General features: G+C 38.5%; 1 protein-coding gene and 1 pseudogene across 1 annotated transcript; one reads left to right on the top strand and one right to left on the bottom strand.

Moving 5' to 3' along the window:
* Window positions 1-9,248: 9,248 nt before the first annotated feature.
* On the bottom strand, window positions 9,249-10,178 carry OR5AK2 (olfactory receptor family 5 subfamily AK member 2). Its single transcript, XM_026012803.2, has one exon. It carries the CDS (start codon window positions 10,176-10,178, stop codon window positions 9,249-9,251), a length of 930 nt encoding a protein of 309 aa, XP_025868588.2.
* A 9,952-nt stretch (window positions 10,179-20,130) lies between these two features.
* Window positions 20,131-21,733, top strand: LOC112930621 (elongation factor 1-alpha 1 pseudogene; annotated as a pseudogene).
* The last annotated feature ends 1,773 nt before the right edge of the window (window positions 21,734-23,506 follow it).

The following is a 23,506-nucleotide window of genomic DNA, read 5'->3' as shown; positions in this document are numbered from 1 at the left end:
GGAATGCTCATGACGTTATTGAGATAATACAACTTTATTTAAAGGCTTAAAGAAGATCCAAACACAGACCAGGATCATGGATAGTAACTCAATATTATAACATTACATTTCCCTCCCATACTAATCTACAAATTCACTGTAATTCCAATCAGATTTTGAAAGAATTTCACATATATCTTGTCAAAGTTATTCTAAAATTTATTTGGGAGAGAAAAAATCTAAAAAACCTTAAGCCAATTTTTAAAGGACAACAAGGTGATAAACTTATTCTATCAGATATCAGACCCTTTTAAAAAGTGGTAATAATAAAGACATTACGGTATGGTATGGAATAAGGGTGGACAAATGGATCAATGAAACTGATAAAAAGGAATAATAAACAAGTCTACAGGTCTATGGAAGCTTGATGTATGAAACCAAGACCATGTACTTGAGTGAAAAATGGTCCAGTAAACTAGTGCTGTAAATGTTTATACGTATGAAAAATAATATTGTATTCCTCCTTTATATTTTACAAAAATAATTTCCAAATGGATTAAAGATGTGAATTGTGAGGCTTTGAGAATAATACAATGAAATATCCATGCTTTAGATATAGAGAAAAGTATTTAAACAGAACATGAATGCACAAAAAATAAAACATTAGAATTCAAACGTATTTAAATTAAAAATAGCAACAATATGAAAGAGAAAAGACCAAATATTGACTAGAAGTTTACTCAGGTAAATTTGTTTGCAATACACATAAATGTTAAAGAATTAGTATCCAGTATATCTAAAGAATGTCTATAAATTATCCTAAGGGAAAAATTAAAAAATATATAATCAAGATAGTTATAGAAGAGAAAAGCTAAATAGTCAATAGAAATATGAAAATACACACAACTCACTAGTAATTTGATAATTGTGTATTTTTAAAAAAGATTTTATTTTTTTATTCATGAGAGACATAGAAAGAGAGGCAGAGACATAGGTAGAGGGAGAAGCAGATTCCATGCAGGGAGCCCAACGCGGGACTCGATCCTGGGGCCAGGATCACGCCCTGAGCCAAAGGTAGATGCTCAACTGCTGAGCCATCCAGGTGTCCCGATAATTGTGTATTAATGCTGCACTGAAATATAGTTTTGCATTCTTCAGTTCAAAGTGCCAAGTTTTGGTGAGGACATGGTCATATATTTCTGGTGAGAAGGCAAATTAGCACAGTCATGTTAGAGGCAAATTTGGAAAAATAAGTAAAATTAAATATATACCTCCCAGGATTTCCATCATAGGTACATATTCTAGAGAAATTCTTGACCACATGAACAAGGATATATAAATATATACATGTATACGTACACATGTAAGTGTATACATATATACTCTTACACACACAAGAAGCATTGTTGATCATAGAAAAAATATAAGCTATTAAATAAATCAGTGAAAATTCAGTAAACTGGTGCCACAACATCTATGTGGATAAATTTCTCAAATGGATTGCTGAGTAATAAAAAGAAGTTGCAGAAGTTAGGTGATGGCTTCATGAATGGTTGTTACATTATCTTAAATATATTTTCATGCAACTTAAATACTATACAGTAACAAAAATCCCTCACAAAGGAAAGAAAGAAAACCACATCCCCAGTACATCAGTAGAAAGCTCCTGTACCTGAGGTCAGTAATGCCAGGCAGAGCTGAAGCTCTGTAGATGAGATGGTCGATTTCTTATAAGAATGTGACTTTAGTGGTGGGGAGTATAACAAACTAAACCTTGTGTCAATGTTTCTTGGGCAACCTGGTTCTTTCAAATACCTTGAGGAATAAACAGAGTGGCATAACTTTGTAGTGGTGGAAAAAGAAATAATTCTTTTTTTTTAAAGAAATAATCTTTTTGATATTTAGTGAGGGCTAAGGGTTGAAATGCAGTCCTTTCAAGGACCTTCCAACAGTGGGTAAAAGCACTTGTCAGGGAAAGCTAAAACTGGTCATGGGTCCACTCAACTTAGAATCTTGATATTTACCATTTCAATTTAATCATTTTAAATTTAAATAAAAGTATGAAATATTGGGGGACATTTTTCAAGAGCTATGGAAAACCAGTACAAGGGATACCCCTTACTTCACACAAGCCAAGTACCTGAGTATTATGAATGGGATTAACCTATTCTAAACCTTGGTGCTTCTGAAGCTTCTTTTATATTCAGCACCATGTGGTAGAAGGGAAAGGAAATCGGCTGACCTGGGTTTGAATTCTGGTCACCCCACCTCACAGATACAAAGGATGTATATAACTCCCCTTGGCCTCAGTTCCATTGTCTATAAAATGGGATCACAGAAATAATTAGAAGGTCATGATTTTTATTGTAACACTGCTTATAAAAGCAAACATTTAGAAATAGAGTTAAATAAATCAGAACAGATTTATATTATTGGATCAATGCACTGTCCAAAAAGTAGGCGATAAATATGTGCTGGTCTTATGGAATATTGCTTCTGTCATGTTGTCAAATGAGTAAAGCAAGCTTCAGAATAATAACTGAAGTGTGGACCCATTTTTTTAAAAAAGATTTATTTATTTATTTGAGTGGGGGAGGTAAAGAAGGAGAGGGAGAGGTAGAGAATCTCCAAGGAGCCCCACACAGAGCTTGATCCCACGAACCTGAGATCATGACTTGAGCTGATATCGAGTCAGCTGCTTAACCAACTGAGCCACCCAGGTGCCCTAAGTCTGGGCCCTTTTAAAAACAAAAATGTTTATTTTCATTCATTCTCTGTTTCTCATTTTATCTATCCATGAAAAAGCTCAAGAAGGATTCACATCAAATATTTAGTGGTAATCCTTCAGCATGGGAATGGAGAGTCTTTAGACATAAATTTCATCATCTTTTCTTTTTGAAATAGCTTTGTTTTAAAAAGGAAGAGGAAGAGAAAGAAAAAAGACTACTTGTAATGATGTGAAAAAGTGAGGAATTTTAATGTAAATTCCCAACACAAGGCTGAGCACTGAATAGCTACTCAGAATTGGTCATAATAGTACCTGCAAATAATATATGAAAAACATATAATTTTCACTCATTCATTAAATTTTTCTCTTTTAAAAACATTTATTTATTTATTTATTTATTTATTTATTTATTTGAGAGAGAAAGAGAGAGAGTGAGAAAAGAAGAGAGAGAGAGAATGAGCAGGGGGAGATGAAGAGGGAGAGAAAGAAGCAGACTCCCTGTTGAGCAGGGATCCAAATGTAGGGCTCAAGCCTAGGACCCTGGATCATGACTTGAGTGGAAGGAAGATATTTAACCAATTGAGCCACCCCAGTTCCCCTTTCATTCATTTAATCTTTCAATCGTTAGTTCATTGCTTTGTTTTACTTACACCAGATTTGTCTCTAGTTTCTGTTTCTGCAGCCGATGCAGGCTGATTGCCACCATGGTCTCTCTATGTGCTTTCTTCTAATTGGGGAGTTTATAGCTGGGGCCTAAGGGATCAATACTGGCTCCCTCAGGAATCTGAGGTTCCAGGGGCTGAGTTGGAATTGGAATGAACAATGGTTAGTAGTTATTTTATGCTGAAGAACATTTAAGCTTTCTAGAAAGAATACACTTAATTCCTGTTACTGTCATTAAGGATATGTATGCATGTTGCCTTGTTATAAAACAACTCCTCAACATTTTTTTTTCTTGTTATCAATCAGGTTGAACAAGTGTTTTTTTAAAAGATTTGTTTATTTATTTGAGAGAGAAAGTGGAGAGGGCAGAAGGAGAGAATCTTCAAGCAGACTCCTCACTGAGCTTAGCCAGAGATGGAGGTGGGGCTCAATCTCATGACCCAAGAGATCATGACCTGAGTTGAAACCAAGAGTCGGATACTTAACCAACTGAGCCACCTGGTTGAACACTTTAAATATGTATAAGAATCTGTGTTTTAGATTCAGAAAATTGACCTTGTTACCATAATCAGCAAATAACATGGTTATCTAAAAAAAAAGGAATCAAAGCTAATCTAAAGTTAGGAGCATATGTCCCTAATGTGATGAATAAGGTTACTAGTATTTGAACATATTTTCTATTAGCACCTTGCTTTTTTTTTTTAGCTTATTGTTGCTGCTGTCATACTTTATTATTTATTTATTTATTTATTTATTATTGAAGTTTGCTTTGCCAACATATAGTATAACACTCAGTGCTCATCTCATCAAGTGCCCTCCTGAGTGCCCGTTACCCAGTTGTCCCATGCCCCCTCCTGCCTCCCCTTCTATTACCCTTTGTTCGTTTCCCAGAGTTAGGAGCCTCTCATGTTTTGTCACTCTCTCTAATTTTTCCCACTCATTTTCCTTCCTTTGATCATTGTTTATTTGAAGAAAAAAATCTGCTCTTGATTTCGTCTTTCTTTTTCTTCTTTTTTTCCCTAAAAATGAATATATTTTAAAAATAAGCTCTGAAAAAAAATAAGCTCTGGATAAAGATACTTTTTCTTCCAATTGCACTTTACACCATCAGAATTTTCAGATAATAGAATAAGCTATTTTGAGAAGGTTTTTGGCTATGAAGTTACTAGGGTTAAACTTTTAATTTAATCAATGAGAGTAGAAGGCTAGATTCAGGGAGTCCATAGCTTTTGATTAGCAAGCATACCTGTGAAGGAGAATTATGGTCAAAAGGCCAGTGAATCAATATTCAACATTACTTATTGCATGACCAGTGCCTCAGTTAGAAATATGTTGTACTCCTGGTAGGAAAAAAATCCAAGTTACTTTGGCTCAGTGAAACAGGGACTTATTTTTCCTGTATAACAATAGTTTGGAAGTTTTGACTTGCATTTTTTTTTACATAGGAAAAGTAATAATTTTAATCTGGAATTATTTAATTTCATTTGACCTGATTGATCTCAAATTTTTAAGTATCCTGTCTTTGTTGATTTGAGTTCTAACAAAATAAAAACAGTAGATAAAATAACTGTCATGTAATGTTTTGAAGGAAAATCTACAGAGACATTTCCTTTACCATGAAAATTTGGGTAAAATACATATGTATTTGAAAATGGCACCTTAATTTAAAAGAATTACACACAGAACCAATTATGTTAGAGATTTAGAATAGTAAAACTGAAATATTAAATAAAATCCATCTTATAAATTTGAAATTGAGTTCACCAAACAGCCAAAAGAAGCTTAATTGGGATTGACATTTCATTTTTTAATTGTCTTGTCATATTTTTCCCCCAAATTAAACTGACAGATGAAGTAGTAGCTTCTCGTTTTCTAAAAACTCAAGTAAAACTAGAGTTATGGGTCAAACTACTCTCTTCAGTCATTCATTGACTTCCATTTTTGTGATTTGCTTTGTCTTTCCCACATGTTGGTTGCCTCATAGTCTAACCTGTCTACTGTAGTTCTAGATGTCACATTCCTTTTCAAAACAGAAAAAAGAATCCAGGAATGTAGGGTGACAACTGTGTATGTGTGTGTGTGTGTGTGTGTGTGTGTGTATTTTTTCATTAGGAAAATGCAAGCTTTCCCCAAATCTTGCAGTCTTCTATTCACATTTCATTGGCTAGAAATGTGTATGGGTAGCAGAGATCTCAGTGTCTTGTACACCACCTCCTCAGCTACTTGGTTTCATGCATCTCTGGTGGACAATGTTGTCTATGCTACTAGTGATGGTTTCCCCTGATATCTCTCAGCTTCTCTGCCTCAGAAATATCTCTGAAGCTGTGGAAGACCTTGGGTGACCTTCCAGTGATGGGACAGAAGGATTGAATAATTGTTTTGTCCTTTAGAGACTGAGACTGAGTCTTAGTTCCCAGGGTGTAAGCCAGCTAAATGATTCGCCCTTTCCTTGCTTCTGTCTTTCTATAGCTTACTCTTCTTGCTCTCTGCTGCTTGGGAGAGACCAACAAAAAGGTTAGCAAACTGCGTAGCCTGAGGTAACCCCACCAAAAAGGTTGGCAAACTGCATAGCCTGAGGTACAGTTCCCACTGAACTCATGTCACGTCAGACACCAGTCAAAAGTCCAGGGGTCCCTAGGGCCACCCCCATTTGTGGTTGGTTACAAATGTTGGGGCCTTTCCCCAATCGCCTTCAGGTTTGATAATTCACTAGAATGACTCACTGAATTCCAGTGATATGGACTGAATGTTTGTGCCCTTCCAAATCCTTCTGTTGAAATCCTAACTTTTAATGTGATGGTATAAAGAGGCAAAGGCTTAGTGAGGAGGAGGCACATCTCCAGGGTGCAGCCCTGATCCCCTTTTTTACCATTGAGGACACAGTAGAGGTTAGCATCTGCCACCCAGAAGGCAGCTCTCATCAGACCCTGACCTTGCTGGCACCCTGATTTCAGACTTCTAACTCCCAGAACTCTGAGAAATAAATTTGTATTGTTTAGAAGCCACTCAAGCTATGGTAATTTGTAATAGAGCCCAAACTGGCTAACACATCAGGAAAGAACTATACATACGATTTTAGTTTTAATATAATAGAAAGATACAAGCTGAACGTAACCAAAGGAATAAATGCATGGGGCAAAGTTTGTTGAGGATCCAAATACAAAAACTCCATCGTCCTCAGAGATGTATTACTCTCCTAAATGTCAACATGTAGCAACACACATGGAGTATTGCTGACCTGGGAGACTAACCTTTAGTATCCAGTTTCTTTGTGGCTCTATATATGACACTTTGCTCATGTGGTTGATCTTTCATTCTCAACCTGTTCTGGAGGTTGGGGTTAATACCTTTAGTCCCAAGTTCCTCTGGAAGTTGGAACTGATGAAGCATGTTTCAAAGCTTCCATCATAAATCATAATGTTAGATTGTCCAGTGGCCAAATTCTCCAGGCAAACAAAGACATTCCTATTAGGAAGGACATCCCAGGGGCTTACAGATCACCCTGGTAGCTGAAGACAAAGCCCAGACTGCTCTTTAGGTTAAGGCTAATTCTCCACATACACCTCCAGCATATGCTACCTTTACCCAAGTCTGTAACCCAGGAATGCAAACCAAGATACATACCATCTTAGCTACAAAGAAAGCCGAGAAGTGTAATATCTTTTTACCTGGATGCATCACCTTCCACACAAACTAGAAGTTCTTTTTTGAAGTAGTAAGAGGAGAACAGACGACTAGTTGAATTTTGCAGCAGCTAGTAAATACTCATAAGGGATGGTGAGTAGCTTTTTTGTCTTTCAACTTCTGTAGGTTTTCTCTTCTCTGTGTCATTTTTGTTCCAAACTTTTGTGTATGATGCTGTATTTTCTTCCATCTTGGTCTAGACTAATATTTCCATAAAGTTAGCCATCTTGCTAATTATTGACTTCAAATTTTGGTTGAAGAATTGAGCCTCTATCATAATGTTTTAGAGACAGTTGCTGGACTCAAAACACCCTTATGAAAAAAGTATAGCTGGTGATTTATGAAACAATGTGTGATTAATTATACATCAGACCATTACTACTCTATACTTGGGGGAGGAAGTTTCTCTTTTGGATAAGTGCTAACAATCACTAACCATTCTTTGGTCACAGCCAAGATCAACTATTTCCTCCTTCATATAAATTTTAGGGATTTCACTGCTTGTGTCCATTTGTCATAGAACCTATTTCCTTTTGGGATTTCTTTCACTTTGGTATTGAATGCAGAGTACTGTGTGACTCTCCATTTTGCACCCTATGTCCAATTTGGTCACTCAGATTTCTTAACATGTATTAAGTTTTTCTTTGTTTTATCATCTTTCCTCTCCAGCTTTACTAAAATATAATTGGCAAATTTGTATATATTTGAGATGTACATCTTGATAGTTTGACATAAGTATCCATTGTGAAATGATCACCAAAATCAAACCTGTTGACATAGCTATCACTTTACATGATTATAATTTTCTTTTTTCTGCCCTCTTAGCAAATTTCAAATATAAAATACAGTATTTTAATAATAGACAGTATGTTGTACATTAGTCTCTGATTTTACAGGGCCTCAGGATACCCTTTGTCTACTTTGCCAATGTACTTTCTAACAATTGTCTCTGATCCTGGTCTTTGAAGGTACTTGGACCTTCCCTTTATAGGAAGTGTCCTCCTTTACAAAAGTGGAGTCTTTGCTGAGAAGATTTTGGCCATCCCACATTAACTCCAGGTTAATTTTTTATCTTCTTTCAGAATTTTTTAGAATTTATTTATTTATTTATGAGAGACACAGGGAGAGGCAGAGACATAGGCAGAGGGAGAAGAAGGCTTGAGCAGGGAGCCTGATGCGGGACTTGATAAGGAGACCCTGGGATCATGCCCTGAGCTGAAGTCAGACACTCAACCGCTGAACCACCCAGGTGTCCCTCTTCTTTCAGAATTAATGCAGGATACCATATTTGAAAAATATATCTTCTATGGCTTCTCTATATTCATGTGGGGGTTTCCACTACTTATCCTCAATCTACCTACTAAAACTCTTCTGTCAACAATTTATCTTTCTGATTCAAAGGGCTCTTGGCCTGCCTCCCTTCAACTTCTTGTTAAATTCCTATGCTTTAAGGTATTTGTCTAGACTACAATGACTTATGCCTTTCATAAGAGAATTGTTTAGGTCTTTGGATCCATCTACATTCTAGTTTTTCTATCTTTATTGGGGACAGATACAGAAAATGTTTCTGGAAGTGCCCTTACCTTATGCAAGAAAGAGATGGATTCAGAGTAAAGAGAGTAATGAGAACATAAGTAATTACATAAGAAGTAAGTGTTTTTAAGTAGAGAATGTACTAATATAAGACTATTAAGTAGGACATATAGCCAAAGTCATCAGGGATCTTTCAATGCAGTACATTTATTTTACATTCAGGCTTATGCAATAATTGGAACAGAACATATGAAGAGTTTCTTTGTAGACAATTTAGGGAAATAGTTTAAGTGAATGGAAAATAATGAACTTCAATTTTAACATTGATTATGTACAAAATTGAGGTTTTCTATTCTTTAAGAACATATCTGAAATATATTTGAAGCAACTAATACTTTGTGAAGTCTGTACATGATTTTTAATATTTAAATAATCTCAATAAAGTACAGACAGTATGAGACATATTTCTCAAACTATATTCAGGGGAAAATTAGTCCCATGAGATGTTACTATATTTCTTGCATTTTAAGAACTCATCTATTGAAAGAGGTAGCATTGGCTTAAGATGGTAACATGTTGCCAATTTCAGAAACATTACACAGTGGTCAAACATCCCTACTTGATGCTTCAATGTGCTGAATTTTAAAAACTTGGGTCCAACCTAGAAGAACTTCTTCCTCATCACTTTTAGAGCCTCTTTTACCTCCTTATTTCTCAAACTATAGATCAAGGGGTTCAAAAAAGGAATCACAATGCCGTAAAATACAGAAGTCACTTCCATATTCTCCTGGGAATTATTAGCCTGAGGCTGTAAGTACATGTATGATAGGGTTGTATAGAAAATGATGATGGCTGTCAGGTGGGAGGAGCACGTGGAGAAGGCTTTTTTCCTCTCGGTAGCAGAAGATATCTTCAGGATGGCAGCCATGATATATATATAGGAAGAGATGACAACTAGCACAGTGAACATCAAGTTAAATCCCACAAAGACAACAAGGAGCATGATGTTGATGTCAATGCTGGAGCATGAAAGGGCCAGAATTGGGGGAACATCACAGAAAAAGTGATTGATGGTGTTAGATTTGCAAAAGTACAGTGAAAATGTAAAACCTGTGTGCACAGAAGCATTTATTGAACCTATGATATATGAACCAGCTACTAGTTGGATGCAGACTCTTCGGGACATGATCATGGGATAGTGAAGTGGGTTACAGATGGCTACATAACGGTCCACTGCCATAGCAGCCAGGAGGTAGCAGTCACTGGTTGCAAATGTTGCATAAATCAATAATTGCATTGCACAGCCCTCAAATGATATAGACTTATTTTCTAATATGAAGTTTTGCAGCATCTTGGGAGTGATAGCAGAGGTATAACAAATATCAACAAAGGCCAAATGTTGCAGGAAAAAGTACATAGGTGTTTGAAGTCTGGAATCTGTCTTGATGAGTAGGATAATTCCAATGTTACCCATCATGGAAGTCGCATAGATCACCAGAAATACAATGAAGAGGAAGTATCGATACTTGTATTGGGCACCAAATCCCAGAAGAAAAAATTCAGTCCCTTCAGTGCTATTTTCTCTTGTCATGACTACTGAAGTTTAGTAGGAACCAAGAAGAGGGTCAAGAAAAGAAAGAAAATATTTGTGACTTCTTGAAAGAAAAGGGTTCTTATATTTCAGCCACCTGTGTTTGAATTCAATTCCTATGGCAAACACTCACAACAGCGTTTATTGCTTTCTGTATTTCTTCTACTTTGATAAGTAATCACTACATAAAAAGTGATATGTAAGTTTGTGTTCACTTTCAAAATGAAGGCAAACTCATAGAAGATCGACTTCTAATATTGTGATTCTCAGAAATATAGATTAACATGTTTCCACTATATTAAACACATATCCATATTTGTTGACAGCAATATTCAAATACGATTTTTCATTTTTTCAACACCCATAGGTTTTCTCAGCCATTTATCCATCTAATCCTGGTCAAGCTTCTGAAATTGTAACATTAATTAGAGAAATTTTCTGAGATCTATACATGGTCTACATATGTTTGAAGACTTGAATGTCTTTCAGCAACTATCATTAGCATGCAACTCCCATGTTTACATGCTAGATAGTCCTCTCATTTTATATATATATACATGCATACATAGAAGGAGAGCAACAACAGGACTTATGTTGTTTGGTGCTAAAAATGTTTCTCTTGGATCTAATCATCATGAAGCAACTTGAAAAACATCTAGATGATGGGAAATTCTACAACTGGCTTAGATCCTTCAAAAATGTCAATTTCATAAAAGACAAAAAACAAAACAGAGGATTGCTCTAGATTTATTTATTTTTTTAAAGAAATGGATTATTAAAAAAGATTTTATTTATTTATTCATAGAGACACAGAAAGAGAATGAGAGTCAGAGACACAGGCAAAGGGAGAAGCAGGCTCCATGCAGAGAGCCCGACTGGGACTTGATTCAGGGTCTTTAGGATCACGCCCTAGGCTGCAGGCAGCGCTAAACCGCTGCGCCACCGGGGCTGCCCTTGTTCTAGATTTAATAAGAGTAGAAAGACATTGCAACTAAATTCAATATGTAGTAATCTTCATTGGCTCCTGAATCTGAAAATATAATATCTACTAAAGAGACTGTTAGGACAAGTGAGGGAATTAGAATAGTGGGTGTATATAATTTCATCAATGTAAAATTTCTTTGGTAGGAACAGGTGGTTATAACAGAGATTTTATTTGTTTGCAGGAGGTACATGCTGGATATCTCTCATCTATGCATTTGTATGTGTAGAGATAAAGCAAAAGGGAAAGAAAAGGAATTGGTTAATGTAGGTGTAGTGTATCCCAGTGCTCATTGTACCATTATTTTAACTTTTATAAAAGTTTTACATCTAAGAAGTCAATGAAAAGCTTGGATTAAATAAAAGACTGTCATGCAAAAACAAATGGAGAGAGTTTACCATCAATAGTTGTGCACTAAATATGCCTCTGAAGACTGTTGTTCTGAAGAGAGTAATATGATCCTCAAAAAAGTCACAAGCAACAAGAAGAAATGGGGAGCTTAGCAGTTGGTAAATAGGTGAGAAATTTGGAATTAATAAAGGCAGTATAAAGCATTAACAATCTTTTTTATTGGGAAGTGGATAAGAAACTGAAAATATCAGCTAACACTGATAGATTAAATTAGAGGGTTCATTGGATTTAAGGTGCTCTAAAATTCTTGTACTTTCAACTTTTACATAGATGTATATATTTTCAAAAATTACAAAAGATAAAAATGAAGTTTTAAAGTTTAGGAGAAGGGAAGAAATTTAAAAATCAATCTAACTAAACATAATAAAGGAGATAAAAAGAATAATAGAAAAAATCAAGACAAACAGAAATCACCTGAGGAGGCATAAATAAGTCTAAATGAATTAGTGAGGATAATAAATATAAATGGAATAAACTCATTGTTAAAATGCAATGATTGTTAAATTGGATTTTGAAAATGTAGATCAGGCTATATGATATAGACAAAGTATTAAAAAGAACCCAAACAAGTAATAATTAAACACTAATGGTATAAAAAATAATAGAATATTTTGAGGAACCTTCATACTGTTTTCCAGAATGGCTTGCATTTTCACCAGCAGTGTAAGAGGGTTCCTCTTTCCCTGCATCCTCACCAATATGGGTAACTGGGTGATGAATATTAAGGAGGGCACATGAAGTAATGAGCGCTGGGTGTTATATGCAACTGATGAATCACTGAACTCTACCTCTGAAACTAATAATACACTATATGTTAATTAATTGAATTTAAATAAAATAAAATTTAAATAAAAATAAAATAAAACATCCACCAGTGAAAATGAATTCACTAGGCCTACATTTCTCTGCTGAAATTTAAAAATCATAATGTTGAAAAAAAAAGAGATTCTTTTTTAAAAAAAATTATTTATTTTAGAGAGAGAGGGAGAGAGAGAGACAGAAAGAACACAAGTGGGGAGAGAGAGAACATCTCAAGCAGAATCCCTGTTGAGTGCAGAGCCTGACACAGGGCTGGATCTCATGACCCATGAGATCATGATCTGAGCCGAAGTCAGAAGTTGGATGTTTAACCATCTGAGCCACCCAAGCGTCCCATAAGAGCTTCTTGACTAATTAAAACAAGATGTAGTACTGGGGCTTCCTTGGTATTGCTATTTTATATCTGTAGCTATCTGGTGGTCACATGTGTTCAATAAATATTCTATATGCTTTTTGTAATTACTAAATATTTTTGTATGTAGTCTATGCTCCCTAAATTGGCTTTTTTAATAATAAATTTATTTTTTATTGGTGTTCAATTTGCCAACATACAGAATAACACCCAGTGCTCATCCCATCAAGTGCACCCCTCAGTGTCCGCCACTCAGTCACCCCCACCCCCACCCTCCTCCCCTTCCACCACCCCTAGTTCGTTTCCCAGAGTTAGGAGTCTTCCATGTTCTGTCTCCCTTTCTGATATTTCCTACCCATTTCTTCTGCCTTCCTCTCTATTCCCCCTAAATTGCCTTTTAAGTACAGGTTACAGACACACTAACTCTCAACAAGTCAAAATGCTGCCAGTTTTTTTTTTTTAAATCAAAGCCATATCTCCTTTACAAGACATTAGAGAAACAAGGGTATTGCCATTTTGAGGGTTAAAGGGGCCAATTCAGTCCAATGGAAAAACTGAGCATCTCAGTTGTTGAAAACAATGAGATTTTGCATCTAAAGTGGTGAATAAATTGCATCTAGTCCTCAAGTTTAGTTTTCGCGTTGGTTCTCTGTGACAAAAGTTAGAGTTAATAGTGTCCAAAAGGAGATACAAGCCACGTGCCGTTTGAATTTAGTTTAGCAATTAATCTCATTTTATCAGAAGATATAGAAACCTCCCCTAAAATAAGTGGCTTTACAATTGGTTTAGAAATATGCTTGGGATTGTATAAAATGGGGATCTGTATGGCCAGGGAAGGCAGCTCCAGGCAGAGGAAGTATTTGAACAAATGCATGATGATGTTGCCCTACAAGCTAAGGGAAAGAGGCAATGAGGAGTCACAATATATAGAATTAAGGAGTGTTGCTGTAATTTGGAGTAATTTCTGTAATAAGTTTCCATGGATTTTTCCTATACCTCTTTCAGAGATATTCTCTCCCTTCCAGTTTTATTGACATATAATTGAATATAGCTTTGTATAAGTTTAAGATGTGAACATGATAATTTGATGCACATGTATAGTGCAAAATGTTTATTACAATAAGGTTAGTTAACATATCCTTCACCTCAAATAATTACCATGTTGTTGTTAAAGTGAGAATATTTATAATCTACTCTTTTTTATTAATAAATTTATTTTTTATTGGTGTTCAATTTGCCAACATACAGAATAATACCCAGTGCTCATCCGTCAAGTGCACCCCTCAGTGTCCGCCACTCAGTCACCCCCACCCCCACCCTCCTCCCCTTCCACCACCCCTAGTTCGTTTCCCAGAGTTAGGAGTCTTCCATGTTCTGTCTCCCTTTCTGATATTTCCTACCCATTTCTTCTCCCTTCCCCTCTATTCCCTTTCACTATTATTTATATTCCCCAAAGGAATGAGACCATATAATGTTTGTCCTTCTCCGATTGACTTATTTCACTCAGCATAATACCCTCCAGTTCCATCCACATCGAAGCAAATGGTGGGTATTTGTCATTTCTTTTTTTTTTTTTTTAAAGATTTTATTTATTTATTCATGAGAATATACAGAGAGGAGAGAGAGAGAGGCAGAGACACAGGTAGAGACTCCACGCAGGGAACCCGACGTGGGACTCGATCCTGGGTCTCCAGGATCGTGCTCTGGGCTGAAGGCAGTGCTAAACCACTGAGCCACACAGGCTGCCCGTATTTGTCATTTCTAATGGCTGAGTAATATTCCATTGTATACTCGGTGTCCATCGAAAGGTGAATGGATAAATTCTACTCTTACACCAACTTTCACAATACAGTATTGTTGACTATAGTTATCATACTTTGCATCCGATCCCTGGAATTTATTCCTTTTATAATTGAAAATTTGGGGACCCCTGGGAGGCTCAGCGGTTGAATGTCTGCCTTTGGCTCAGGGAGTGATCCCGGAGTTCCGGGATTGAGTTCTACATTGGGCTTCCTACATGGATCCTGCTTCTCTCTCTGCCTATGTCTCTGCCTCTCTCTCTGAGAGAGAGAATAAATAATGAATGAATAAATAAAATCTTTATGAAGATTGAATAAATAAATAAAATCTTAAAAAAAAGAGAGAAAATTTCTTACCTTGGACCAATATCTCCCCATTTTCCCCCATCCTCTGGCCCTTGAACTACTGTTCTACTCAGGGATATTCTTAAAACTTTGCATGTAGATCTGATTTCTCACATTCTGAAAGTGTTAGCCAGTAACCAAAATGAACTATTTTAGTTACAAAACTTTTACTGTGCATTAACAGTATTCAAGTGTTTTAGGAGCTTTATGTTGAAAATGTTTCCAACTCACCCCATTAGTAGATCCTGCTACTCTGTTTTGATTTTTGAACTTCTGGAGTCTGCAAAGAACCAAAGATAAAATTTCTGGTATATTTCTTTGACTTCTAGACTTGGATTTTCCTTCTAGATACTACAGTGAATGTCTGCTTAGGAAAATACTTGCTTCAAGGTGATATTTTTGCTTTTGTTACAAATGGCTGGGGGAGGGGAAGCGTTATTTTTGAGAGCTGTGGGATTAAGATCTATTCCCATGAGAATCTCAGACACTGGGGGCTGAGTAGAGTGCAAGTATTGAACTTCTCAGTTGAGATCATTAAAACCTTTTTTTTTTTTTTTTTAAGTTTCTGTCCTTTAGAGAATTTGCATCTTGTTTACTTCTATGAGTTTGGGGGAATCATCTGTTCCAACCTGGGGCTGATCTTGGATTCTGGAAACCTGCTTTTGCATCCTGGATCTTTCTCTTACTCTAAACCCCAGTTTCTCTGTCTGTGAAATAGGGTTAATGACACCTGATGTGGCTGCCTCAGTGGTGTTGGTTGGGAGAGCAAGTAAGGGAATGCCCATGCATATATATTTTGACCAGTAAAGGGCTTTGCCATGGAGGGGATTATCAGGATTATCATTGTTAGAAGGCTTTTCTCAATTGTGTCCCTTACTCACACTGCTGTCCCTGACATCATTGTCATTTACCTTGATGACTTTCTGGGGCCTTACACAGAGAGGTAAGATCCTCAACTGAAGTAAAGACATTCACATGCCCTTCTAATTTGATTATTTCCATGCTTCTTTTTATTAGCCCCATAGCATCATTAGAGGAAAGTTCACAGGCGTTACCCGATAGTTCTAGACCATCACATCAGAAAGCTCTTTAACACTCTTTCTTGAGTGCAGGTGCCCAATAAGAGATTCTGCTGAATGGAATCCTTCTCCCCTAGACACAGATGTCCTGGCAGGGATTGCGACTGAACAAAAATGTTGTTACAAATTCCCATTTTATTGCCTCATTTTCTCTTATTTGATGTTCTTCCAGTGGTTATCATGTGGTAGTAAGAGGCTGTATCTCTTGGTCTTCTTCCTAGGAGATGGGTGAGGTGATAGGCTGGATGGCATAGGGGTTTAAAGCATGAACTCTCAAGAGTCAGTCAGCCAGTCAGCCAGAGTCAGTCAGGGTTTAAATCTTGGCTTTATCCCTTACTAACTAGGTGAACATGAACATGTTACAAGCTCTTGGAGACTTTGGGTTTTAGGTTTCATGGGTTTAAGGATGATATCATGCATTCACTTATTTAATCCATGTTTATTGAAGTGTTCAATAAATTTGAATCTGTTGCCTCATTACCTACCAAGTAGCAGACATTGTTCTGGTTGTACTTGATTGATCAAATGTTGACTATACTAGAAGGATAACCCATGGAATAAATAAATGAATGTGTGTGAATGAAAGAGGCATAATCTCTGATGGGGAAATCTACCCCTTCTACTTTATGGTGATGACTACTGAGAGCACCGAACCAACACTGATAATAGTAATAATGGGTATTTAGTGTTTGCCATTTGGAGACATTGGGCTCAAAGATTTTACATGCATTGTCTTGTTGAATCTGTGCATGACCCTACAGTGTAGGCATTGTTCTTATCTTCATTTCACAGATGAGGAATTACAGCTCAGAGATGTGAAGGGAGTCAGCCATGACCACAAGGGTAGTATGATATGAATATGGAATTCAAATAAGTCACTTTGAACCTAGAATTTAAGATCTCAATCACCAGGTCGAGCCAGACCAAAGTTGTAAAAGAACCCAAATGGTGAAATCTTGTCTTCTTGAAAAACAAAGTCAGTGATTTTAAGTGAACTGTTCTATGTCAACGCAATAGATATTATTACACCTGCCATATGGGAGGCTCTGCTTTAGACACTGGGGTCACAATGAAAGTAGGAACATATGGATATGACTCTTTTTAAAAAAGATTTTATTTATTTATTCATGAGAGAAACAGAGAGAGGCAGAGACACAGGCAAAGGGAGAAGCAGGCTCCACACAAAAAGCCCAATGTGGGACTTGGTCCCAGGACTCTGGGATCACGTCCTGAGCTGAAGGCAAATGCTCAACCGCTGAGCCAACCGGGCATCCCTGGATATGGCTCTTATGGAAGTTGTATCCTAGTGGTATGGAGAACACACAGCAAAGCAAACACAGAGAGGCCCATTAATAAGCAAGACAATTTCCAGCAAAGATAAATGCTTTAAGGAAAATAAAATGCTATGGGATAATGGCACCTGATAGGAGGTCTCACCTTAGTCAGGAGAAACCTCCTTACAGAGATGACACGGTTGGAAAAGCAAAGCCACTTATGGGAAAGGATGATGCATGTTCCTTAAAGTGGGAACTGGAATGAGCTTGGCCTGTTGGTGTGTTCCAAGGACAAGGAAGCAGGCTGGAGGGACTGAAGGGGGCAGGTTACACATGGGGTCATAGACCTGAGCAAAGGCTTTATCACATAGAGCCTTCAGGAGTTTGAAAGTTTTTCTAGTGTGATAAGGAGTCATTGTAGGGTCTCACTATGAGAGAAGTGACATTAGACATATTATTGCATTGGACAGATTATTCTTGCTGTGGATTAGACTTGGATGGTAAGAGCAAGATAACAGTGGCTTGAACTAGGGTAGTATAAGGGATATGGAGAAAACGGTAGTTGTACTGTTTTGGGAAGGTAGAGTTATAGGAAATGGCTTTTGTGTTGAATGTAGGGAGAGAAAGAGAGAGAGAAATCAAATTGGACTACTAGATCCTTGTTCTGATCAGTTGTGTGAATAGTGGTGCCATTTAACTGGGATGGAGAAGATAGAAGGAGTTGGTTAAAATAAAGTGCAGAGAAAGCAGATAAAACATTGGCCCCAAACCCCACAAAAACAACTCTCAGTATAACTGACACATAAAATGGATTTCAAAAGGCTTTGTAAGGGACTTGGTCAAAACTGAAAATGGTGAAAAGCTCAGAGGGATCCACAGGGGTCCAAGGAGATAAAGACTAGATTCCTTTGGTTCCTTTATAAAACTTCTCAGTAGCTGAGTCACAGTAAATAATCCCCTGGAACACTCCTTAGCAGCAGGGGCAGGGGGTCATCCAGCAGTTTGTTGCAAAAACAAACAGAAACTAAACAACCAGAGCTCCCTTACTGGCTGACCCCTGAGCTGCTTATCTTCTGAGGGGAGGCCAGTTGGAGTCCATCAGGTTGAGGTTAGTTGAGTCCTTCCCAGCCTCCTGCACACATGAGCAGATACCCCACAATGAGTCCAACAGCTTTGAGAGAGAAGGGGTAGCTGGTCTCTTCCTTTTTGCAGTCTAGCCTCTTATTTAGGCAGCATAAGTAAGAAACATTGGTCCTTTTCACTTGAAACACCAACCTGTTTCTTACGGCTCCATCCTGCTGTATGTACACAGATCGTGAGGCTTCCCTGGATGGACACCTGGCTCTGATTCATTTTGGTCACCTTCTTTGCGTCAACTGGTACTAGGCTTTGGCCCTCAATTACAAAAATACCTTTTGATAGAGGCATTTCCTAGGCTAATATTATCATCATGATCATTTATGATGTTCTATGAACAGGGAAAGGTGAGATTAGTAGTGATCCCAGCTTTACTGGACTGAGAAATTTTCAAAATGATTGATGCCTTATGATTTCTATATGGCTAAGGGATTTTGTTACAAAAAGTGGAAGAGTTCAATTATTCAACCATTTTACAGATATTCATCAAGTACCTGATTTGATTCTGACATCGTTTTAGGCACTGAGGGCCTCATACTGAACAAGGGATAGTTTGGATGCTGGATAACTTCTTAACTATCAGGAAGTTTACATACTGGTAGGGGAGAGATATAAAACATTACTGACAATTATTAATAAAAATTTTGAGGGCATGTGAGTACCTACTGGTACAAGATAATCCCTCTGTCTATGAAAACTACTAGAATATCAGAGCCAGATGAACACTTAGCAACTGTCTTGTCTCCATCCCTAGTTTAAATTAGCACACTAGAAATTCAAGGCACAGGGGTCAAAGCCCAGTAGGCATTGTTGCCAGGGCAGTGGGAATGCCTTCCCGGTGCCAGTGCCTAAGAAGTACTTGGCTATGGAGATAGACCTCTTGGATTCAAGTCTTGTTGCCACTACCTACCAACTGTGTGACCTTGGGCAAGTTACTTAACTTCTCTGTGCCCATTTCCTCTCCTATAAAATGAGGATAATGCTATCAATATTTTGGTAAGGATATGTGTGACTGACACAGTACATGCTAGGCACAGGTTAGTGGGTATTATAATAATTATGATTGTCTGAGCTTCCCAATAATCTGCGGCAAAGTGCATGTGGGGGAGGACGATGGGGGTCCTTTCTTTTCAGCTCAGCTATAGGCATGGCAGGTGCTGGGGCTGGTGGGGATGTCATTCTCCAGCAGGAACTTGTCCAAGTCCATGTATCAACTCTGGGTGGAAAGATGAGCCCTAAAATGGGAAGATCATGTCCTAGATGTGAGGCAGGAGCAAGGCCAATTCTGCTGCCCCAGCCTCATTTGCCTCTAGCTTTGCCAACCCTGTTTTCCCTCTTGAGGTTCCCCCTCCCCCATGGGAGTTTCTGGGGCTTGGCAGCCCCTTCCCACACTGCTGGCTCCCGAAACACCCCTGCCCTCTCCTTGTTGATACCCCGTCGCTCCTCCCCCTACCACCCCCCGTCCCCCAGAGACCTTTCCCCCCACATATCCCCAACCCCAGCCAGTTATCCCATGGCTCTTGTCATCCTTCCCCCTCTTCTCCTTGCTCTCCCTCCATGTTACCTTCCTTGACACCTTCCTCTACAACCTGGCAACAGGCAGCTCCTACATAGGTGCCCAGCGACCCCTCAGACCCCACTAGCTCCTACTACTTTTGACAGCCCTGGACTGTCTTAGTTTTATCCTCCTTTTTAATTTACATCAATATTGTCTTCTTTATAAAATTGTCAACTCGTTTCGTAACGGGTTTGCCGCCAGGACACAGGTGTCGTGAAAACCACTGCTAAACCTAAACCAAAATGGGAAAGGAAAAGATTCACATCAACATTGTCATTATTGGACACGTAGATTTGGGCACGCCTACCACTACTGGCCATCTCATCTACAAATGTGGTGGGATCGACAAAAGAACTATCGAAAAATTTGAGAAGGAGGCTGCTGAGACGGGAAAAGGCTCCTTCAAGTATGCCTGGGTCTTGGATAAACTGAAAGCTGAACGAGAACGTGGTATCACCATTAATATCTCCCTGTGGAAATTCGAGACCAGCAAGTATTATGTGACCATCATTGATGCCCCAGGACACAGAGGCTTTATCAAAAACATGATTACAGGCACATCTCAGGCTGACTGTGCTGTCCTGATTGTTGCTGCTGGTGTTGGTGAATTTAAAGCAGGTATCTCCAAGAATGGGCAGACCCATGAGCATGCCCTTCTGGCTTACACACTGGGTGTAAAACAACTAATTGTTGGTGTTAACAAAATGGATTCGACTGAACCACCCTACAGCCAGAAGAGATATGAGGAAATCATTAAGGAAGTCAGCACCTACATTAAGAAAATTGGCTACAAACCCGACATAGTAGCATTTGTGCCAATTTCTGGTTGGTATGATGACAACATGCTGGAGCCAAGTGCTAACATGCCTTGGTTCAAGGGATGGAAAGTCACCCATAAAGATGGGAATGCCAGTGGAACCACACTGCTTGAAGCTCTGGATCGCGTTCTGCCACCAACCCATCCAACTGATAAGCCCTTGCGTCTGCCTCTTCAGGACATCTACAAAATTGGTGGTATTGGTACTGTCCCAGTGGGTCGAGTGGAGACTGGTGTTCTTAAACCTGGCATGGTGGTCACCTTTGCTCTGGTCAATGTTACAACTGAAGTAAAGTCTGTTGAAATGCACCATGAAGCTTTGAGTGAGGCTCTTCCTGGGGACAATGTGGGCTTCAATGTCAAGAACGATTCTGTCAAAGATGTTCATCGTGGCAACGTGGCTGGTGACAGCAAAAATGACCCACCATGGAAGCAGCTGGCTTCACGGCTTCAGTGGATTATCCTGAACCATCCAGGCCAAATCAGTGCTGGATATGCATCTGTGCTGGATTGTCACACAGCTCACATTGCTTGCAAGTTTGCTGAGCTGAAGAAAAAGATAGATCGTCGTTCTGGAAAAAAGCTGGAAGATGGTCCCAAGTTCTTGAAATCTAGGGATGCTGCCATTGTTGATATGGTTCCTGGCAAACCTATGTGTGTTGAGAGCTTCTCTGACTATCCTCCTCTGGGCTGTTTTGCTGTTCGTGACATGAGACAGACAGTTGCTGTGGGTGTCATCAAAGCAGTGGACAAGAAGGCAGCTGGAGCTGGCAAAGTCACCAGAAAGCTCAGAAGGCTACATGAATATTATCCCCAATACCTGCCACCCCAGTCTTAATCAATGGTGGAAAAATGGTCTCAGAACTGTTTGTGTCAATTGGCCATTTAAGTTTAATAGTAAAAGACTGGTTAATGATAATATTGCATCGTAAAATCTTCAGAAGGAAAGGAGAATGTTTTGTGGACCATTTGTTTGTTTGTTTGTTTGTTTTGGTGCGTGTGTGGCAGTTTTAAGTTATTAGTTTTTAAAATCAGTACTTTTTAATGGAAACAACTTGACCAAAAATCTGTCACAGAATTTTGAGACCCATTAAAACAAAAGTTTAATGAGAAAAATAAAATAAAATTGTCAACTCCTTAAGGGCAAAACAATGGCATGCAGCATGGGTTAACCACACAGTACAAGGTCTCGAGTTACTTGTTGGGTTCTCTGAAGCAGGTAGCAGAAGTCCTTCTGCAAATATCACTGCACTGGATAGTGTTGGTGGCTTTGCCCTGGGGAATTCCAGCAAGGCCCAGACCTTGTACCCTCTGCAGGACCACTGGAGGATGTGCTTCATGGCTTGAGGAGGAAAAAAGCAGCCCTTCAAGGAGGATTATCTATTGGGCACTAGCTCTGGGCCAGCACTGGTGCTAGAGCTAGAACAGTAAGCGAGTCTGCCAAAAATCACTGCTCTCAAGGAGCTGATATCTTCCCCATTCTCCTTCCCCTTTGTAAGTGACAAAGACAAACTTAAATTCATTCATTCATTTGGGGGTGCACGCTTCCAGGTTTCTGTATTAAAACTTATATTCCAGTGTGATGAGAAACCCAACAAAGAAGATAATTTCAGATGATGGAAATGTTATAAAGGAAAGAAACCAGGTTAGTGGTTCAGGAACAATAGGCAATGGTGATGGGGCAGGTCATATGGATTCTGTGAGTGAATTGGAGTGGATAGAAGGTGACTGGATAGATAGGATAGATAGTGGAGAGATAGGTACCTCGAGTGCAAATATCTGGGTGATTTCTTTGAACTCGAGTTCAAAGGTGCTGTTGAGAGAGGAGAGGAAGCAAAGAGAACAGTCAGGAAGCTAGTACTGTGTATCCTGAAAGCTGACCAGTGCAGGCTAGGTTCTGATACTTTAACATACGTTGTATTTTTAAAACCCCAAATACATTGGTCATTTTTGAATAAAGTAAGTAATCTCTAGGAAGGGTAAGCTCATGGTCATGTGGCTAATTAGTATGTGTAACTTTTATTTTATATATCTTTAAAGATTTCACTTATTTATTTGAGAGAGAGAGAGAGAGAGAGCACGGACAGGGGGAGGGGAGAGGGAGAAGCAGATTCCCCACTGAGCAGGATGCCCAAGGCATGGCTTGATCCTATCCTATGTTCCTGAGATCATGATATGAGCCAAAGGAAGAATCTTGACCAACTGAGCCACTCAGATGCCCCTGGATGTGTAACTTTTAAGAGAGAACCTTAGGTTGAGGCTCTTGTCCCTGCACCACTCTGGCTAGAAACTCCCCGTTGTGGCTCAGGGCGGCCTCACCTCCTCTCTCTTTAGCTCTGTGTAGCCCTGCCCCAAGTAAATCATGTGTCAGAATGCTAATTCTTTTAGTGCAAGTCAATGTTTGCATTTGTCCCAGTGAGAAAGGGCCCAAATTGCTCTTGTGCAATCTTTTCCAGTTGCTTGAGCAGAATTACAAAATTATAGGCTTTAATGATTCCAGCTACTTAGGAATTTTTGGGGTCATATTGAACAGGGAACACTGATATGACAGTTGGATTCTGGGCAGCAATTATCGGGAATATTTGGAATGCTTGTCCTAAGCATAAAGATTATTGACTGTTTTTGTCGCTAGGTAGTGACATTGTTTGGCTTTGGCGGTTGTTCTTAATTGGGAGATTTTGTTGGTCACATTGAAATGGTCAAGCTCAAATCATCTGAAGCCTAGAGTTTAAATTTTATTTTGGATAGGACATGT

The sequence above is a fragment of the Vulpes vulpes genome, chromosome 5 (genome assembly GCF_048418805.1).
Source record: "Vulpes vulpes isolate BD-2025 chromosome 5, VulVul3, whole genome shotgun sequence".
Classification (NCBI taxonomy): Eukaryota; Metazoa; Chordata; class Mammalia; order Carnivora; family Canidae; genus Vulpes; species Vulpes vulpes.
This window is presented reverse-complemented; position numbering and strand designations above follow the sequence as displayed.